The following is a 20,923-nucleotide window of genomic DNA, read 5'->3' as shown; positions in this document are numbered from 1 at the left end:
GGTTGTATAGCTCCTCATAAAAGGAACTTCCACTGCTGAGATAAGATCTTTGTATATGCAGTTCCCTCTGCCTGAATAAATCTCTTCTTCCTTCTCCCCCAAGTTGATTATACTTTTCAAATTTAAGCTTAATTAGTATTCTCTTACTATTCCCTTGTCTGACCTCCCCCCTCCCATATCAATGTCTCCACAAATGCAATCCCAAAACACCTTTACAGAACTCATCAATATTGCAACCTTATATTCACCTGTGTGATTCTTTACTGCCACTTCCTCCTTGAGGGCATGGACTATGTATGTTTTACCATACTATGAATTTTTAGGATCTAGTATAGTGCCTGGGACATAACAAACACCCTGTAAAGATTTATGGAATTAATGAAGGAGAAAGGGAGGAAAGACAAATAAGTAAATGGATTTGGATGAGCAGAAAGAATAATAGTAATGTGCTACAGAAGTCTCAGTCTTGTTTAAATAGTATAAGTTGAGATAATAAACTAGCAATGGGCAACAGGAAATTTAAATTTTCCCTTGTTTCTATTATTTTTTTCTTTAAACAGAAAGTTGTAAAGAGAGCATTTCCCTTCATCTACAGAAGGACACATTTTTGCTGCCAAGGGCTCTCTCATGTTCACTTGGTGGACAGTTTGGGCTTACTTTGTCTGTATAGTATAAGGGTACAGAAAGCAAAGAAAATCCCCAGACTAGGGGTTGATGGAGAGAAAAGGAGTGATTTTCTACATACTCTACTATTGCACAAGAGGTCCTTACACTCTGTATAGTATTTTGTCCTCTTTAGGGGTGGTCTTGTAATTAGTTTTGCCAATAATTTGATTTAGCATTATGTTTGAAAAACACAAATTTAAGGAAAGCTACTCATAAAATCAATTCTCAGAAAAAAAGTGCAATAAACAATGGAGGAAAAGCAAGTCAGTAGCTTCAAGCAACACCATAAATCACAAGAGAAGGAAATGAACACTGTCCTGCAGTTTTATGTATATCATCTCGTTTGATCAATATACATGGCTCAAAGAGGTGAAGAAATTTCCCAAATTAAGTAAACCCAGTTCCAACTAACTCCAAACCCCATGCTCTTTCCAGTGTATTTCAAGTAGTGCAACCAAGAATAACACCTAAGTACTCTGATTCTCCAGCACTGTGTCAGAGAAGATTGTATCCCCTTCCACAGCCCAGTTTTCTTTCCAGATCCTGTGGGCTGTCCTGAAGCACAAGGGACTGAAATAAATGAAATTCTTTTGTTGGTGTCTTTTAGGTCTTCTTATAGACCACAAGCTTTCAGAGAATCATAAAACTTCCATTCTGTGTACATTTTAGAAAAGTACTTTTGGACAAAGACTTTGGACATTCAATTTTAGCTCAGAATGCATTTTTGCTTCCAAGTTATAAATAGAGTACAACTTTTTAATGAAAATGCTGACACAACCTAAAGAACAATGGTGTATGACCAAATCCATTGCAGAAACAAACTGATTCTTTCAACAGAGTATTAGCATCTTCAGAGACAGGCTATTTATAGGATGTGTTTAATTAAGTTGTGGATATTAAATTGTACAAAATTTTACTCCACCAAAATGTAATTTAAAATAGCCATCAAGATCAATTAGCATTTTTTTCAGTAGGTTGGAAGATTTAGCCAATCCGGACTTGAATGGCATTGATTTCTTTAATGAGGTGTTTGTTCTGAGTTGGTTGAAAATAAATGGGTCAGTAAATAAAATATTCTAATGTTTGTATACATTTTTCATCATTGCTATAATAGAAGAGTGGTTGTTATAAAACCTGCTCCATTTCCACCCACTCCAATCGTGCTCAGGTTGGGTTTTGATTAAATACATTTGTTGTACCTTTTGTTGCTGAAGCTAATCCATCAATCCAGACTAGAAGGGATTGTTTTTATGAGGCAGTCATGAGACTAGCTACCTGCTGCCAACAGGACCTCCTTGAGGAGCTGCAGCAATTAATGTTCCATTTCTGTGTCAAGTACTGTTAAAATTTTTCTCTGGGCCAAAGTTTGTCCAAACATTTTGTACAATTCCAGAGAGATCTGGGATAGCTGGAGGCTGCTTCAAGAGTTTTGTCATTGACACCTGCTCTCTACTGGTCATAGGAAGCTGGTTGTTACCACAGACATGGCCTTGTGGAATGGCTTCCCTTGTTTGGACTACCTAAGGCTAAATCTAAATAAGGCAAGCCTGAACAGGGGATGAGCACAATCAGAAGAGCAGCACCGAAAGTCAGAATAGTAAGCAGGTACAAGTCTTTGATAAAAACACCTCCATTTCTTTTTTTTTTATATACTTCAGGCATTTAATAACATTTCTTCATTGTTATTTCCTTGGATTTCTATGTTTATTATAAATACAATGAAGTTTTTGTTACGTACCCCAAAAATCACAAAGAATAAGCATTTTCAAAAGGATTATAATCATTACTACTTAAAGTACACTTCTGTTCATATGTTGTATGGCCTTTGTTTAAAGGCTCAAGTTGTGTGAAATAACCATACCCTGAATATTGTCATAGGAAAAATTCTTTAAGAAGACATGCATAGTATGAGGCTTTCAAGGTGGGATTATTCACTAGGAAGAGCTGTCATTCATGACTTATATTTGTAGCTGGTTTATGAACAGCCACCAACACCCAAATCAAGAGCATTTCATGATGTCTGCATTTGTTCTATAGTGATCTATATAAATAAAAGAGAATAATATGATAGCTAGAGGGAAATACCCAGGAGAGTTTGTAGGACATGCATCTATTTCGTTTCTATAAAAAATAAGAGAGAGTCCATTATAATTGCACTGGACTTAGCATATCATAGCCAAAGCAATCGTGTGTGTTCCCAGAGGCTCTTTCACCACTCGATGCTGGAACCCACTGTCCCATAATACTTCTCAGAAATTCATTTAGCCAAAACAAGTATAGCAATGGCTTTGAGTTCAGAAATGACTTTCAAAGGTATAGAAATTGTCATAGAAATCACTGTCATAAAAAAGTCAAAACTTTATCTTTAAAAAATTAACTCATTTGAACATTCAAACTACATATCTTTCAATTATATCATTCAATATCTGAGGTAAGTTAAAGATAGGCCACCCTGTCAGAGTTCATTGTAGAAGTGCCTTTGTGAGGCAAATATAAATCTTAAACTGCAACCATGTTCAGAGTTTTCCAGTGCTGATAATAATAATGTCATAATAATAAAGTTAACATGTATTGAGTACCTACTATGTGCCACACACTGATTTAAGCATATTGCATATATTGTCTTTAATTCTTAAAATAATCTCACGAAGGTAGGTATTTATTATTTTTACTTCACAAATGAGAAAACTGAGAGAAAGAGATGTTGAAATGATTACTCAAGTTCATACGGTTATGAGAGAAAGAAGATCTCAACAAGTTCTGTTTGATTTCAAAACCCATGACCCTACTAGCTATGAAACACTCATCAGCTGATGAAATGAAAAGTTCAGTAGGAGGAACGTTAACCTACATGGAAAAGCCCATGTAATGCCAATACTTGCCAATGCCTCGCACATTGTACTGTCACATCAGTGACAGTACAACACCCAACACCAATCTCCTTTCACGTAACACCAGGGCTCCCTGTTTTCCTTCAAGTCTCTGTCCTCAATACCACCTTTGTCTCTACCACAAACTCAAGCCAATACCTTAGTTACCTAAGTTGGAAAAGAGAGGAATGTACCACCCTGAGAGTTTGTACAAGCTGAAACGTCAGCTATCCACTCATCTATCAAAACTATCAAAGAAAGAGATGTTTACAAACATGAATCTACCAGAGAATTAAAATTTATCCCTGAAGTAGCATATGTTCTTTTGTATTTTGAACATTTTTTTTAATTGGCAGGTTTTTTTTTAGTAGTCACAGTTACACGTCATAAAGGTAATTATTCTCCAAAAAACATTTGGACATAGTTATAGGGGTTTTTTTGTGTTGAATCATGGCCAACATTTATAAACATCAGTTAAAATATTATATTGTAATATACTAATGCCCCACTACTGAGTTATCTCATTGAGTTTAAGGGCTTGTGCTTGCTTTTAAGATTTCTTTTCTTACCGTTAGCTGCCACTTCTCCTGGCTGCTAAAATACCAGGCTTTAGTAATGCCCTCTCCTGAATTTCCATATACCTGCTCTAATTATCTGGATCTTACCTAATGGGTTAGGTAATAAGTAACCATAGTTATTAGAAATGTATGTAAATAGACTCAGAAAGAGGTATTATTGGTCTCTCGTGTTCAAATACATGTCCCTGAGAAACCTTAAAAAGGCTACACAGTGAGGTCATAGAATAGGTAGTAGTCTGTAAATGGGTTGTGAACATTAAAATATTGATTTAGTACACTTCAACACATTTTTGTTTACTTGTAGATGATTCTCAGTTTATACTACATAATTGAGTTTTCTGGATACTAAATAAGTAAAAATTTCAGTAAATTTAAGCTCATTTAAGTTGACATCAGAAAGAATACTCAATTCTTCATGGGGTTTTCTGGCCACAGATCCATCACATTACAGCATTTTGTATTCTCAATAATTTATAAGTTATTGAATCACCCTATTCTATATTAGCATCTCACCACAAACCTCTGAAAAATAATGTTGTAGCTTATAGCTCTACCATGGAAGATCTCTGAGAGATCATTTCATATTCAATTCCTACATCAAATGAAGAATCCAAGAACAAGGAAAATAAAGCCCCCAAATCCCCTTAAGATTATTAAAATTTCTTTAGCTCTGAACAGAAGGACATAACCAAATTTCTAAATGTATTTATAACTCCGTTTACATAGTGGTTATCCATATGGAATTTTCCAAATAAATAAGATTAGAAATCCTGACAGTATTGTGAAGGGAGACCTTCAAACATGCTACTATGGCTGCCAGGATGGGTTGTCCAATAATGCAATTTTCCCAGCATTGCAATCCATAGAATCCTCATGGCACTTTCTATGACACAAAGGCACAGCTAATAAAATACCAGACTCTTCTAAATTCATTATTTTCCACAACAAACTCAAAAGCATCAGTTTGCTCAGGAGGGATAGTGAGTTTTATCAGAAATAGGAAAAGACTGGGTACCCAAAAGACTCATGTGGCTCCCCTATGTGATGGTTGTGAGATGCAAAAAAAAGGTATTTCACTTCTCCAAGCTTCAGTGTTCTCATCTGTCAAACAAAAGAGCTATCCTCTGGCAAAGTCAGGTCTGGATTATGAATTCATAGATTATGCTTTCATGATCCTAGAAAAATTCTGCTTAATGTTCTCAATAGAAGGGCAAGGCATTCTTTCAACAGATTAGAACTTTAAGTGTTAAAAACAAATATCAAAACATACAAAAATCCCCTTTTCATGGCAAAAATGCTCAGCTAACTAGAAAGAGAAGGGACCTTCTTCGACTTGATAAAAGACATCTATTAAAAAAAAAACACACACAGCTAACATATTTAATGATGAAACAAGAATACTTTCCCCCAAAACAAAAAACAAGACAAGAATGTCTGTTTTTGCCAATTCTATCAAATAGTGTGGTGAATATTCTAGCCAAGGCAGTTGGGCAAGAAAATTAAATGAATGGCATCCAAATTGGAAAGGAAGAAGTAAAACTATCTCCTTTTGCAGATGGCATGATCTTGTGTATAGAAAATCCTAAGTAATTCACTAAAAAGCTATTAGAACTAATAGATTCAGCAATGTTTCAGGATATAGTACTAATAAACAAAAACTGCTTGTATTTCCATACACTAGCAATAACCCACCCAAAAAGGAAATTAAGTAAACAATACCATTTACTCTCTCTCTGTCAAAAATAAACATTTTTTAAAAAAAGAAAACAATACCATTTATAATAACATCACAAAAAAGATAAGGTAGGAAGAGGTAGGTGAATGCTGAGGCACAAAATCAGTCAAGTGGGTAAAGTTTGAATCCTCTGGAAATATTAAAAGATACAAAAAGAAGGAGCTGGGGACACTACACATAAAATTTGCTGACTTCATTTTTACTATGGGCCTGCCTTTTGCTCCTGGATGGTTACTTACCATTCTTCCAGATCAGGATTTGCAGTCTTCATCTCTTTGCCCAGGGCATGCAGGGTACACGCTTACATGTCTTCTGTTCTATAGTCTGTATAGTGTTTTTGTTGTTGTTGTTTGTTTTTTGTTTGTTGTTTGTTGTTGTTGTTGTTTGTTGTTTGTTTTTTGTTTTTGTTGTGTGTTCACCAGGAATACCCTTTCATCTCTCCCATGAACCCATATCCACCCGCCCCCTCCATAAATACTGTGGGCTTCCTTTCTGGGCATGTTTCAGAATTGCTGTAAGAAATTTATCTGATGTAAGTATCGCAGTTCCTAGTACACTCTTTCAAACCTAGAGAGGAAACAAGGATACATCCGAAGTACTATAAGGGCCAGAAGAGAGAGAAAAAAGGGATGTATCTATTGTGTCAATCTAATCTTCCTCATACTTTCTTTGATTTAAAGCACTTCACTACAGCAAAACTGGAATCAGAGACATTCTGCAGAGTTCCCATTTCTTGAAGTGCATTGTGATTTTTCTAAGATAATTTCCCCTTTGGATTCTTTTCTAACCTCATGACTACCACCCAGATGCCCAGATGCACTTTAATCCTGGTGCAGATCAACTTAAGGTCCTATACTCTGCAATTTTCCATAATTTTCCTAAAACTGTGATCATATGATAATGCCCTGACTTTTTGTTCTATAAGGGGACTGCTGATGGTATGAAAACCTTGCTCTAAAAAGTAAAAATTGTATCCAGTCTTTGGAAAGACAATACTCATCAAAACCATCCTGGGTGTGATTTCCCAGCAGCTGAGTTAGCCCAGCGGGTGCTGTGTTCATAGGAATTCTGGAAACACCCAGAGAGCAGACACAACATTATTTATTTTATGACTGGATTGGATGTTTCTAAGTGCCATGGTCTGGGTATTTATGTGGGCTGTATACAAAATGAGGTCACACAATGAACTGTGGAGAAAAAAATAAAAGCGAAGAAGGAGCTACAAAAAGAGGAGGAAAAACCTTTAGATTACTATAAAATTGCTTATGCACGTTGTATTAACTGGCTTCAATTAGACTGAATGATCCTGACTGTGGGTAATGTGAGGCGGTCTGGGAGAACATGCTGAAACAATTAACACTTTAAAAGAACATCTCCCCTGGTTTCTTTGGGAGAACGTCTGTTTTTATTGATTTCCCATAAAAGAGAAAAATTACTTTCATAATCTAGAGAGATATGGTAGGGAAATGTTAAAATGATTTAAATTAAAAGGAGTATCCAACGCTACTCCTTGAAAATGGCCTTTGTTACTCAGAATATAAACATCTCTTGTTAATATGATACTCTTACATCATCAACTGCTGCCTGTCAGAGAGCAAAATGATTTTTTTTTCAAGAGCTTCAGAATTTTTGCTTTCAGAGTCTTAAAAAGTTGTATATTAACTCCTCCTGGAATCTTTCTCTGTCCCAGACTAAATCGTTTTCTAAAGAAAAAACCCTCCTAAATATATCTAAATAAATAGCCCTAAATTAATAACGTCTTACTGTCTTTTTTTATGTTTCTCACCAATTCATCCTGCCCCATTCACTTCCTTCTGGGATGACCTATTCTTTTCTTTCTTTTTTTCTTACCACTTATCAAGCAATTACTATGTACCAGGTGCTATGTTAACACTTGCTATGCATTATCACATATAAATCTCAAAATATCCTGTTGCATGCATAAACTCAAGAGAATTTAAGTAAAATGTCCAATGTCACATGGCTACTAAGTGGCAGAGTTTGTATTTTAACACAAATCTTACTCAGTTTTAAAGTTTGCATATTTAACTGTTACCAAATATTCCATCTTCTGTCTTCCAAAACCCATCTTGACACAAATCTCCATTCCCAACATTCATATCTTTGTGTATAGAGCATTTTATAGCATGTATTACCCAGCATAATGATTATTTACATGTATTGTTTGCTGCTCTATCTTGAAGAATCCAAGGGTCAGTTACAACTTCTAAAATGTACTTAGTAAATGATTCTTAAATACATGAAAACTGATGTTGTCAGAATGCAGTGTTCTAATTTGCAAATGTTTACATGGTTTTTGAAAATACCTCACATATCTATTTATGGGTGGTGAATATTATATAACTGTGTAACTATATATATACATATATATAAATATATATGTATAACAATATCCACGATAATCTGTATAATAGCAGGAGATTTATTTTTAACTTTTAGAAACTCCTCTCATTGCATTATTTTTTAATTTCCAACGACCAAGTATGCAAACATGCAGAGAAAGTGATTTTTCTGGACAAATCATGCATATATATATGTCATACTCTAAATAATGACATTACACATTACAGCCATTTTTTAAAGTTTTTATTTATTTATTTTTGAGAGAGACAGAGAAAGAGAGAGTGTGTATGCATGAGTGGGGGAGGGGTAGAGAGAGAGAATCCCAAGCAGGCTCCATGCTGTCAGCACACAGCCCAACACGAGGCTCAATCTCACAACGCGCGATAGTGACCTGAGCTGAAATCAAGAGGTGGACACTTAACCGACTGAGCCACCCAGACACCCCTAAAGTCATTTCTAAGTAATGCCCAGTAACTAAGGATTGTGTCTGGGACATTCCTGAAAGTGATCAAATCCATGCATACATACACCATAGCCATACTGAATAGTCCAGGGACATATGCCCTGAAACACAGCTGCCACTCAAGCCTTCTGCAGCTGGTCAAGTCTAAGGTTCTTTGTTTCCAAGTGCCAGAAACTAATTCTTAGCCTAGTTCACTCCAGATTCAGAGATCTGCCTGTTTTCACCAGAGTCCCAGAGTCTGTGGGTCTCTTCTCATTTGCTTGTAAGTGGTAGGGATCAGGTAACCACTGTGTTCATATTCACATGCCCATACAACCCAACTAAATGTAAAGTGTAGAGGTGAAGAAAGATATCATTTTAAGTGCTTAATGTATCCATACAGGAGAGACAAATAAAAAATAAATGTCATACTTCTTGCTAGGGAAGATATTTCATTGTTATTCAAAAAATATAAATATGTCCATGTTTCTGTATAATTACTGAGGGTGAAATTTCTATTCATCTTGAACCCTAATTTGTACAAGTGTAGTCTTGGCTAAAAGGAAAAGTCTTTAAAATACCTCTTGGTTCCATTGTTACAGAGGTGTGGAGTGCCAAAAAAGAGAGCATCTAGGAAGAGCCTGAGCAAATAGTAATAGAGGCCATTTTCAAGGCAATATGGAACTGGTGACAGGCATTTGCAGAGCAATTTGCAGAGAGAAGCATTCTTAGGAAAACCAATGATAAAAGCTTTGCACTTAATATGAACCTGGGGCAAATGCACACACAGAGACCAAGACGTTTTTGAAAAAAGTAATAAAGCTCAATTATAAGGATACAATCATTACAGAGCAAAACACCAAGGAACAAGAATAGAGCACTGGAGAGAAAAATGTAAGAAACAATCAACCGAAGCTAAAAAATGCACGAAGATAACAGACTACCTATTTATTATGAATGTATGTGTTAATTTATTTATAACCTGTTTCAGTCAATGAAGGATTTGAGGCAGACAAAACATTCTCTTAAATACATGAGGCTAAGATTTCTCTATTTCCTGAGAGAGGAGAAAATGGAAATTAATACCAGAACAATTTTATATATATGAAGTCTTTTGTTATATAAATATGCTTATGCTAGCTATATAGTTAACTGTTCAGATTTCTCATTCTATATGTGGATTAAGTCATTAGCAAATTATCCTTTGTTGATTTTTCATGTAGCCAAGTGTAGTATATAATCAGATATTTGTAACAAATATAAATAGACTGTTTCTTTTGCTAAATAGACTATTGGAAATTATCAAAGTCTCAGTGTTCTGAGTGCTCCTTTCTGTGTGAGACTACCACTCACTATATTAACTCTAGTGGGAGCCTCATAAGTGTTGCCGATAAGGGTATTTGTCAAGGTGTTTTTCCCCCTCTTTGGTTGCGAACAAGTAAAAAAAAAAACTTTAAAGTCCCAAAATAAACAAAATATGACAAAACAAAATCTGGAGTAATTTAGGGGGAAATGTAACTTATTGATTGGGACCTTTTCACAAAATCAAAGAGAGATTTGACCCCAGAAGGACAGATATAGAGCAGCTATACGGATCTTAGCTACGGAGGTTCACAGATTATTTTTCAAACTATTGTCATTCATATGATTCAATACTGCTGACTACCAATTTAGTATCTCTCTCTAGTACAAATTCCAAATTCCCAGGAAAGAGACTCCCACTGGCCCAGCTGAGATGTGATATTTACCCCTACATCAGTCAGGCATGGCCAGGAACAGACTCACATAGCCCAAACATGACCACTAAAAGCCCACCTTTGTGAACTGGGGTTACTCACAGAGCAAACAGAATCGTTATGGGTCATCACTCCTCTAGAATCTGCCCCACTGGGAGATGTAATTAGTTTTAAATAAACAGCAAAGGAAATCTGTGAAACCAGCAGCTCTTAATTCCATAGCAGAAGCAAGGAAAAACTTCTTTCTGATGTTCTCCCCAGAGAATTGAGGATCAGACTATTTGGCATTTCTGACTTGTGATCTTCAGGAAGGGTCTTAAATGGAGTCATCTATTTAGTCACAAATGTCCTATAACAGAAAGACCTCATCTGGCATTCCAAGATCCTACAGGGTCCAACTCCAAGATAATAGTGAAAGATAGATTATTTTTAATAATCCAAAAGACAGAATTCTAATAATGGACTTACTTGCAATAAGACTGCACAAATAAGTGAAATGTCAAATTTCTTTTATTTGGTGCTGAAATTATCAGTGAAGTAGAGGATCAGCTTTCTTATTGGTGTTACATATGAATTATCTTTGATAAAATGAGCATAGTCTCTTATTTATCTTTGTACCTCCAGAAACTGACATAGTCCCTGACACAGCTGAATCAAACTACTAAATTTTGTCTAGTTTGAAACAAAATTCTTCAAAATACATACTGAATGGTAGTCTGTGAAGGAAAACTGTAAAATGACCCTTGAAGGTAAGAAATGGAAACCATGCACCTAAGAAGGTAAAATACTATAATTATCCTTCTTCACCAACAAATGTAAAAGTTGTAGATAATTTAATAACATTTACTAAAGAGGAAGTCAACAGATTGAATAGTCCTGCCTTGAACCTGTTATTAAAGAGCACTTTCCATATACCAGGGATTTACCTAGGTGTAGGTATACTAGGACCCTGAGTAGCACACAGTCTCTTTGGTGCAATAGACATATAAACCAGTAATCATGAGACAATATCATCAGGGATACAATAAAAGGAGTGACACCTAAAGAAAGAGAATTATTAAAACTCATCCTTTTCCTGGCATCAGCAGAGTCCCTAAGCACACACTCCCCTCTGACCATCTGCTCACAAAAGTGTGACATTTTTATTCTCCAAGTCTCCAGCAAGTCTGGGCTGCCTCCGCACTGCAGGAATGCCTCCAAAATTTTGCATCATCATCTCTCCTTCATTAAAAGTGATCCCACTTTCTCCTCCTTCCACAAATAAACAAAAACAAGGAAAGAGTCTTCATGCTCTTACAAATCTGAATGAAAAGTAGGCTCCTGCAGGCCTACTGCCTTAGAAGGCAGGCATAAGTCATGCTATGATAGCCGGCTTCACCTTTCAGGAGCTGGTACCTCAACAATAGATGAGGACATTTAAGAAGTTCCACATATCACATTACATTGCTTGCAAGGTAGGTCCAATGAGGGGAATGACCAAAAAAATAATTTTCAAACTCCTTGTCCCCATCACACACAAATTATTTTATGATAGGCAAACTGTCAGTTACAGCACACACATTTCCCAAAGGAACTACTATCATATCTATCAGGCAATGCACATTTGGAGAGTATCATCCAGATCAGCCACTTTCTTCACTTACTTTGTATCACATTGTAGTAGAATGAGTTCATGAAAGGAGAGTTAGGGTGTCTGGGACTATTCACAGCTTTAGAATTGATGCACTATTCTTACTCCCTTTGCGTTTAAATCTCCCATTGGTAACACAGGGATAATGACATAGTACCTGTTTGTTTCTAAGGCACTTGAAAATTCTCTGATGGAAGATTTCACACAAATGCAGAGACCATTATTATACCAGAAAGACTTGAAAATTGGAAATCTGTGTACTCATCACTATTAAACAGTCAACACAACAATGACAGAAGAGAAAGCATCCTTCTCTAAAGCATCTAAAATCAAGTATTGCTGAATATGCAGCTACTGAAAAAAAACACATGTGCAAATATATTCATTTTAATGACTATCCAAATCTAAATCATCAATAACCCATTTAAATAAATCTTTTGCAAATTATCCTGACTCCAAAAAACGCATAAATCCCTAATCACAGGTATTTATTATAATACAGAGCTTTCTGAAAGTACATTCTCCTTTCTAGAATTTCAGAAAGGATTCTAGCCCATTCCACTAAAGTTGTTCCAAAATATAAAAATAGTTCTTTAGCCAAGTTTGAAATAATCAAACTTACAGTACAGTGGTGGACAGGCATCCAAGCAGGGGCTTCCACTGAACAGTTCTGGGCTGGGCATTTGCCTTGGTTTTGCTGGAAATAAGTAAAATTGATGTTATGTTTTATATATTATGTGCAGAAATATATACAAGCTGACATGTTTATCATCACGGTGTTTATTACCTTATTTACAAGTATAGGAGAAGCTTTTGAGGATGATTTTTTGGTGCAGTGCTGCAGAAAACTAGGTATGTAATTTCTCCTCTTATCAAGGCATAAGAAATTATCTTTTGCTGTTGTTCATATTACTCTACGGACTCGGTTTTTGGCACCAGGCTTCTTCAGCAGCTGGCCTTACAGGCCCCAGTGGGAACCATGTGAGAACTCAGAAGTAAAACTTGTCTCCTCTCTTCTAGGCTCTCAGACAACAATGATACTTGCTGTACCCATTCAAGATCACATCCATTAAGGTACAGATAGACTCATTTACTTGTCTTCCCTTCCAGACTGTGAGCTAGTGGTGTTGATTCTCCCTGGGGCATTTCATAGAACCCCAGGATGTAGAGCTATATAGAACAGATCTTAGAGGTCTTTCTTGTCACATCAGAAAATGAGATGCAAAGAAATGAAACAAGGAACACAGAGATTTGACATTGTAAGGCATTTGCCAGGCATTTCTTTTTACATAAGAAATTTATCTCTAGCTGACCTATTCTTTTGTTGTAACTCCTATAAATTCATTTCAATTGGCTTTGTAGAAAGAATGAAGCTCTTCCCTTTAAGTAACAATACTGCTTCATCCCTGTAATAATGAGAACTCATAAGTGTTAAAAAAGGGAAGGGGGTGATTCAAATAAAACATCGCTTACCTTTTATTTACTTTATTCTACACTCCATTATAATATAAACATACTAATAATAATGCTAGCAATAATCATAAAAAATATAGCTCTGATTTATTGAGCTAGTAAATATGCTAAAGATTGTTCTAGACCCATTGTATTATCACTAGTCATCACAACAAATATGGATAGAAGTGTTAGTATTCCCATTCTACAGGGGAGTAAACTGAGGCTCAGAGACAGTAAGCAACTTTCCTAAAAGCTACCCTAGCAGAAAGCAGCATAGCTCAGATTACATCAAGAATCTGACTGACTCTTGTGCACATGTACCCACCCTCTATGAGAAGATGTCTCTTGTATTTTTCAATTTCTATCCAATTAATGGGGCTTAAGACATGTCATCAGCCAATGCAATTCCACATTATCAATGATCCTAATATGTCTTATTTAACTGGAATAAAATATTAAATTCAACACTTGTGCTAAAAATTATTTTTTGTGATTTGTAAGCTTTTTAGAACAACCTTTATTTAGGTGATCTATTTTTAAGGCATCACTAAACTCTGAAGTGCTGTTTGAGTGATTATTGATAAAGCCACCACAAAAATACACTTAGATCATCAATATCCATGCTCAGTTTTCTTATTTAAATCAAAATATGACATATAGTATCAACAGGGTACATAAAGTAAACCTGACTAGTGTCAGATGACCACAGTTTGAAGCTAAGCTCAACCATGCACTTGCTGCCAAGAGATGTGCTGAGTCTTGGTAGTCACATATGTAAAACAGTGTTAGTATCTTGCCTTGTTCATACAAATATTATTAGACGATGGATATAGATTCACCTCAGACCATTGCCACAATTTGCAAGAACACACAAAGTAACAGGGAAATTTTATTTTCCTTTTCTGATAGCTTAAGCCAGATAAATAAATATAATTTATCTACATATGAGGTTAAGCTTTTTGAAATTCTAAAATGCTATTTAAAATGCTAATTATTATTATTTATAATTATGAGAATTAATTACAAACAATATTAATGGTGAGGAATATCTCTTTTATAATAATTTATAATAGTTATCATTAGTAGTAGTAATAAGCTTGTTTTGTACCTAAATAATGTTAATCTGTAAGGAGCACATGGGAAAGAGGCAAATAATAATTGAGCTATGCCTGGGTGGGGGAATATAAGTACTCATAAAGTGTGATGTGGGCATAAATAAAGAGGGTTTGAGCTTTTATGGATGCACAGCATAAAGATGGAAATCTGTGTCTCTCTGACTCCATTACTACATGCGCTTTGGATCCTAAGGCCTTCCCATCAGTGGGTTTTTTTTTTTAATGTTTATTTATTTTTGAGAGAGAGAGACAGAGACAGAGCATGAATGGGCAAGGGGCAGAGAGAGAGGAAGACACAGAATCCGAAGCAGGCTCCAGGCTCTGAGCTGTCAGCACAGAGCCTGATGTGGGGCTCAAACTCATGAACCTTGAGATCACGACCTAAGATGAAGTTGGACATTTAACCAACTGAGCCACTGAGGCTCCCCACCATTAGTACTTTAATGGAGCAGATTAACAGTATAATTATACAGGGGCAGACACATGAAAAGGCCTACTGAAGACAGAGGCCACACGGACATAAATTATTATGCATAGTGTGTGACCAGAAAAAAATTAAATCAGAATATGTCAGAATCTTGGATTTCAATAGGGTTCCCATTAATCCATCTGTGAAACCTGGGGAAAGTTACTTTAAAACTTTAAATCTCACTTTTCTTATGTATAAAATAAGAAGATTTCATTAGATCAAATTCAGTGTGGAGAGAAGTGTCATTTACCCATGGATCTTTTCCAAACTTCACATTCTTTCCAAGATTTTAATATGTTCCCTATTCCAAAGGGGTGCACCCTCCAGTTGAAAACCCCTATCGTTCTGATCTACCTTTTACCATAAGATATAATTATTCTTCTGTGAGTTTGAGATATAACAAAGGTTGAGAACAGTCAGTAGAGATGGCCTCACAAGAGCTTTCAACTCAAGTTTGTTTATTGAAAGGCCTAACCTTAGGTTTTTCCTAAACCTTCCTTCCATCTACTTTTTTTTTAACTTACATCTAAATTAGATAGCATATAATGCAACAATGATTTCAGGAGTAGATTCCTTAATGCCCCTTACCCATTTAGCCCATCCCCCCTCCCATAACCACTCCAGTAACCCTCTGTTTGTTCTCCATATTTAAGAGTCTCCTATGTTTTGTCCCCCCTTCCTGTTTTTATATTACTTATGCTTCCTTCCCTTGTGTTCATCTTTTCTGTTTCTTAAAGTTCTCATATGAGTGAAGTCATATGATATTTATCTTTCTCTAATTTCACTTAGCATAATACACTCTAGTCCTTCCATCAACTTTTAAAGAAGACAAGAGCTAACAAGGGTCAACGGAACTTCCACAGTAGTTGAAGTAAAGGGTTAAATTTTTTTTCCTTACAAGTTTGTATTCTCCTTCTTCAATATTGTTGCTAACATTTAATGTGGGCACAGTGGTCAGAAGAGCTTGGGGGTACCACCTACTTGACAGATTCCCACCCCTTACAGGTCATCTAGAAACAACAAATACTAAGGGAAAGGACACCCTCAAACCTACCTTTAAGTTAATTCTTTTTTTTTTTAATGTTTATGTATTTTTGAGAGAAAGAGAGTGCAAGCCAGAGAGGGGCAGAAAGAGAGGGAGACACAGAATCCAAAGCAGGCTCCAGGCTCAGAGCCAGAGGCAGGGCTCAAACTCACAAACTGTGAGATCATGACCTAAGCCAAAGTCGGACATCCAATGAACTGAGCCACCAGGGTGCCCCAACCTTTAAGTTAATTCTTAAGAAGGCAAAAATCCAGAGGGAATGTTAGAATTCCCCAAGGGGCCAGCCCAGCTCTCCAAGCAAGATTTTAAGAAGAAAGTTGGTGACAAATTATCTTAAAGACAGAGCTTTCATTTCTCCTGCTCTTCCATCCATCTACCCTGGATATTCATACCTACCCACAGATCACTGATATATGATTTGATCAGGATTCTAGGATATGCAATGCTAACCCTGGAAAACATGTTCTCTAAAGAGACAAAACTAGCAGTGGGTTTTGGTCTTTTAAAAACACTGTGCTGTTTAGACAGGTTGATGTTTTCAAGGCTCTCATCTTCCTTGGTTGTCTTTTCCAGACTATAATATCTTGACATATTTCAATCTGGAATATCCGGAACAAATGAGCCAAGTACACTGGACAATTACTGCTCAGATTGATTATATAAATATATAACTACAGAGAATTTGAATAGTGACATACACTTGACAAAGAAAACTGTAAAGATTTTCTACCCAATGCATCCCATCCTCTGAAAGAGTGAGGATTTTTCTGAATATCAGGGGCTTGCATATGTCTGTTAGAGTGCTTTGGAGTATACAAAGTACCTATATAGATATTTTAGTCATTTAATCCTCCGAACAAGTTTGTGTGTGGCAGGGCAAGAACTGATTCATCCAAATAAAAATTTGACCTAAATGCTTCATTCAAAACAGCATGTTCTTCTGAAAGCAGAGAACAAGCTGAAAGGTTTTATTGTTATAGTCACAGTGAAATGATTCTTGCAATCATAGGGCTTTTTTTCTGGATTGAGAAGTGTCTCATAAGTTACTGTACAATATTCATTCATTAATTTATCCAACCATTCATTTACCAAATATCTATTGCATGGAAGACACCATGCTAGCTATATAGAGAGACATAAAATTTAGAAATTTCAAAATTTAAATATTCTTTCTCCAAAGAGATCCCAACCTTTTAGGAGATATAATACAGCATGTTACATGTAAAACAGGGTTGGGGTGCCTGGATGGCTCTGTCAGTTGAGCATCTGACTCTTGATTTTGGTTCAGGTCATGATCCCAGAATCCTGGGATCAAACCTCAAGTTGGGCTCTTTGCTAAGGGTAGCGCAGCCTGCTTGAGATCCGTTCATTCTTTCTCTCTTTCTTTCTCTCTCTCTCTCTCTCTCTCTCTCTCTCTCTCTCTCTCTCTCTCTCTTTATGCCCCTCTCTCTCACTCATGTTCTCTCTCTCTCTCTAAAAAATAAAAATTAAAAAATTAAATATAAACATGTTTTAAAAAGAAAACAGGGTTAAATATTAGGATCATTCATTCATTCATTTAGTTGCTCAATATTCAATGAGAAATTATTATGTGTCAGCTACTGTATTAGGAGTAAGGATACACCAAGACTCAGTCTCTGTCTAAAAAGTGTTCTGAGTCTAAGGAAAAAAATGACCTCATAAGCATGCAATTATGAAGAAATATTTATATGACACAACTAAAACATGACATGGGCCAATCAAAAAGATCAATCTCACCCATTTGGGGGGCAGGAATAATGGATGAGAAAGGGTTATGAAAAACTGTGCAGAGAAATTCAGGATAAAGGGAAGAGTACTGAACTCTGACTGGGTAAATAAGGAAGACCTTTATAGAAGAGACACTTCAGTTTTCAAATAAAGCTTTTAGGAGGGGGAAAGAATGAGTAGATGACCTTTGAGATAAAGTACACCACGTATCATCTGATAGTGTTGAATCAAGGTATTCTAGGACTTGGTCAGGAAGCCCCTTAACTCTTGGCCTCAGAAACATAGGATTGAAGAGAAAGAATTATTCTATGCTAGACAGACAGCTGACTTCTGCCTTTCCCCTCATTTATCTCTAGTTAACAGTGAGTGCATGGACAACAGGGTGTGGGACAAATAAGTTCCATGAAGGAGTGGACAGACCTAGATGGATCCAGTCCTGATCCTATATAAAACACAGGAGGATTTCCCGAGTAGAGTATTTGGAAAAGTACTTGAGGTGTCTTTCATCTTTTTTAAAACTCTCAGGTGCTTGATGGAAAAGGAAACAGACATGGAAACATGATGCCCAAAGGGCAAAACTAAGTGGCTTTTTGCATGGCAGAACTATAATGACATGTAATAATTTTTGTGCAAATGAACTGTAAGGTACTTTATAAATGTGATGAGTAATTCTATTTAAAGTATTAATTATTATAAACAAATTATTTACAAAATTGATAGAAAAGACATTTTCTGACTTGTAATTCAATATATGCTCCAGTACACCAAGAGTTAAGGGAATTTTCAAAAAGAGTTGAAAAAACACCCCACAAAACTCCCAGGATGCCTCCAAATAGTGTGTGTGTGTGTGTGTGTGTGTGTGTGTGTGTGTGTGTGTGTATGATTCGACTTATATATATAATATATATACATAGACACATAATGTATATATATATATATATATACACATATATGTATAAATAATTTACTTGAGCAAATAAATGTTTTTATCCAATTCTTTTCCTTATTTGCCATAAAGATGTGCAATTTTAGAGTAAGTTGTTAAAGAAAAGGAGAAAATCAAATTTTCCCAGGTAGAAAAGTACAGTATAGATACACAATGTTATATTGGTAGTCTTGTCTAAGACATTAAGATATGATAAAACTGAGATTCCAAAGGAGGTGCTTTAGTTTCAAAGGAAATTACCAAGAACTACTTTCAAGTCTCTGAACCCTTATCTATGATGAGGTTATGGAAGGGTTATGCGTTCAGAGGTGTCTAAAGGGATTTATTTGCAGGAGGGCTGGGGTAGGGGATCTCATTTTCACTTAAATTAGTAAATGAGGCTTCAGTGGGCCTATACCTAGAGTTGATACAACCTCCTGGAATTTGGGAGGTTATACTTGGATATGACTCCCACCTGAAAAATTTAATGAGCAAGAGAACATGGCAAATTGGTTATCGCCTCAGGAGAAGTGGCTTCATTTGGGCCAGCCTGCACTTCCAGAGTTTGTCAAGGCAAAAAAAAAAAAAAAAGCCATCCTGGAGCCATTATGATGCCTGCCAAGACAACCCTTTGTGTGGGTTAACTGCTGAAAAACCTGGGGCTAAAGAAATACATCATCCACATTACAGAAGATTTAGTCAAAGAGACCCAGAAGGGAAAAATCCCCACGACCCACAACAGTGCTCATGAAAGATAGGATCTAGAGCTAGACTGCCTGGGTTAAAATCCCAGAACAACATTTTCCTGGCAAGGTGACACTGGGCAAATTGCTTAGCCTCCCTTTGCTTCAGTTATGAAGATTAAAGGAATTAATACAAGAACTTAGAACTATTTCTATACGTAATCAGCACTATGAAAATGTCAGCTATTTTCTTTGTATTTGTTATTATTATCTTTATTACTACATGTCAGTTTCAGAGAGCAAAACATATAATAATCTCAGTCCAATAAGAACTTTCTGCTTTCTTATTTTTACTTCTCTCTCATGTTCCAAACCTGGAAGGATGAATTACCAACTAGCAAATGGAGAAGAAGAATAGAAAAGGCTACAGGATCCTTTATTATCTGAAAGGATATATATATCTCTCACTATACTATACTATATAGTAGGGAAGAGAAAACTTTCATCTGGAAAAGTGTTCACAGTTACAATTAATGTTTGGACCTGGACAATTTAAATTACTAAATTGAAACTGTATTTGTTATTTTAAGTGATTGCATGACTTTTAGTTCCTTGCAAATAACTGGAAATTCATAAAAAGTCATGGGACTACCCAAGTTTTCATCTAGACAACAGGGTAGAGATTACTGACACTAAGAAATATTAGGCAAAAAACGGGGAGCCATTACGTGGCTTCTATCATTACATCCCATGAACCCTGTTTGTTCAATGTATCACTTATAGATAAAAAACATATTCAAGTTTACTGTTAACCTTTTTGTTCCATTTTTTACATAATTCCTGATAATTCTTCATTACAATGACTTCATCCCTTTCTGGGCTTGTCTTTCTACTTGCTTTCTTTTATTTTCTCAGGTTTCAAAGATATTTAAAATAAGGTGGCCTAATTTGTTTCTGAGGAAATCCTTACTAAGACTGAAGCCATGCTGAGGAGTCATGCATTTGCCTCTTCTGTAAATGAAAATGCTGCTGACCCATTCTTTATAGGATGCTGAGCATAATGGTTTTTCAGTGTGTGATAGCAGTGCTGAGTCACATTCATGCTTTCCAAAATCCCTTGTGACTCCAGTCAGGCATTTGCCCAGGTTAACAAAGGTGCAATCTGTGGCTAAAAGGATTAAACCCTCTATGCTAAAATAATATTTTAGCCAGCTGGCTACCTGGATAAATCAACTCTGATGAGTGAGATAGGCTCTGAATTCTCAGGCTGGTGACATTTAAAGATTTATTATACATGCTGACTTTTGTAACTTGACATTGCATGGTATCAATCTAGGGCCCAAGGACTTAGATTCAGAGCGTGTTTTCTAGATGTATAATAAAATAATATTTATTGAGCACTTATTAGATGCCAGGCATTTTGACATGTGTTGTTAGTCCATTCTGTTATCACAATAACCG

At 36.0% G+C, this 20,923-nt stretch overlaps 1 protein-coding gene across 14 annotated transcripts in view; it reads right to left on the bottom strand.

Moving 5' to 3' along the window:
- DLG2 (discs large MAGUK scaffold protein 2) overlaps positions 1-20,923 on the bottom strand; it is a 2,054,427-nt gene that overhangs the window by 1,545,853 nt on the left and 487,651 nt on the right. For all 14 annotated transcript variants that reach the window (XM_023239374.2, XM_045039809.1, XM_045039811.1 and 11 more), the window contains one exon: positions 12,644-12,718. In XM_023239374.2, the coding sequence (XP_023095142.1) occupies positions 12,644-12,718 (75 nt within the window). The remainder of the gene's footprint in view (positions 1-12,643; positions 12,719-20,923) is intronic.

The sequence above is a fragment of the Felis catus genome, chromosome D1, assembly GCF_018350175.1.
Source record: "Felis catus isolate Fca126 chromosome D1, F.catus_Fca126_mat1.0, whole genome shotgun sequence".
Lineage (NCBI taxonomy): Eukaryota > Metazoa > Chordata > Mammalia > Carnivora > Felidae > Felis > Felis catus.
This window is presented reverse-complemented; position numbering and strand designations above follow the sequence as displayed.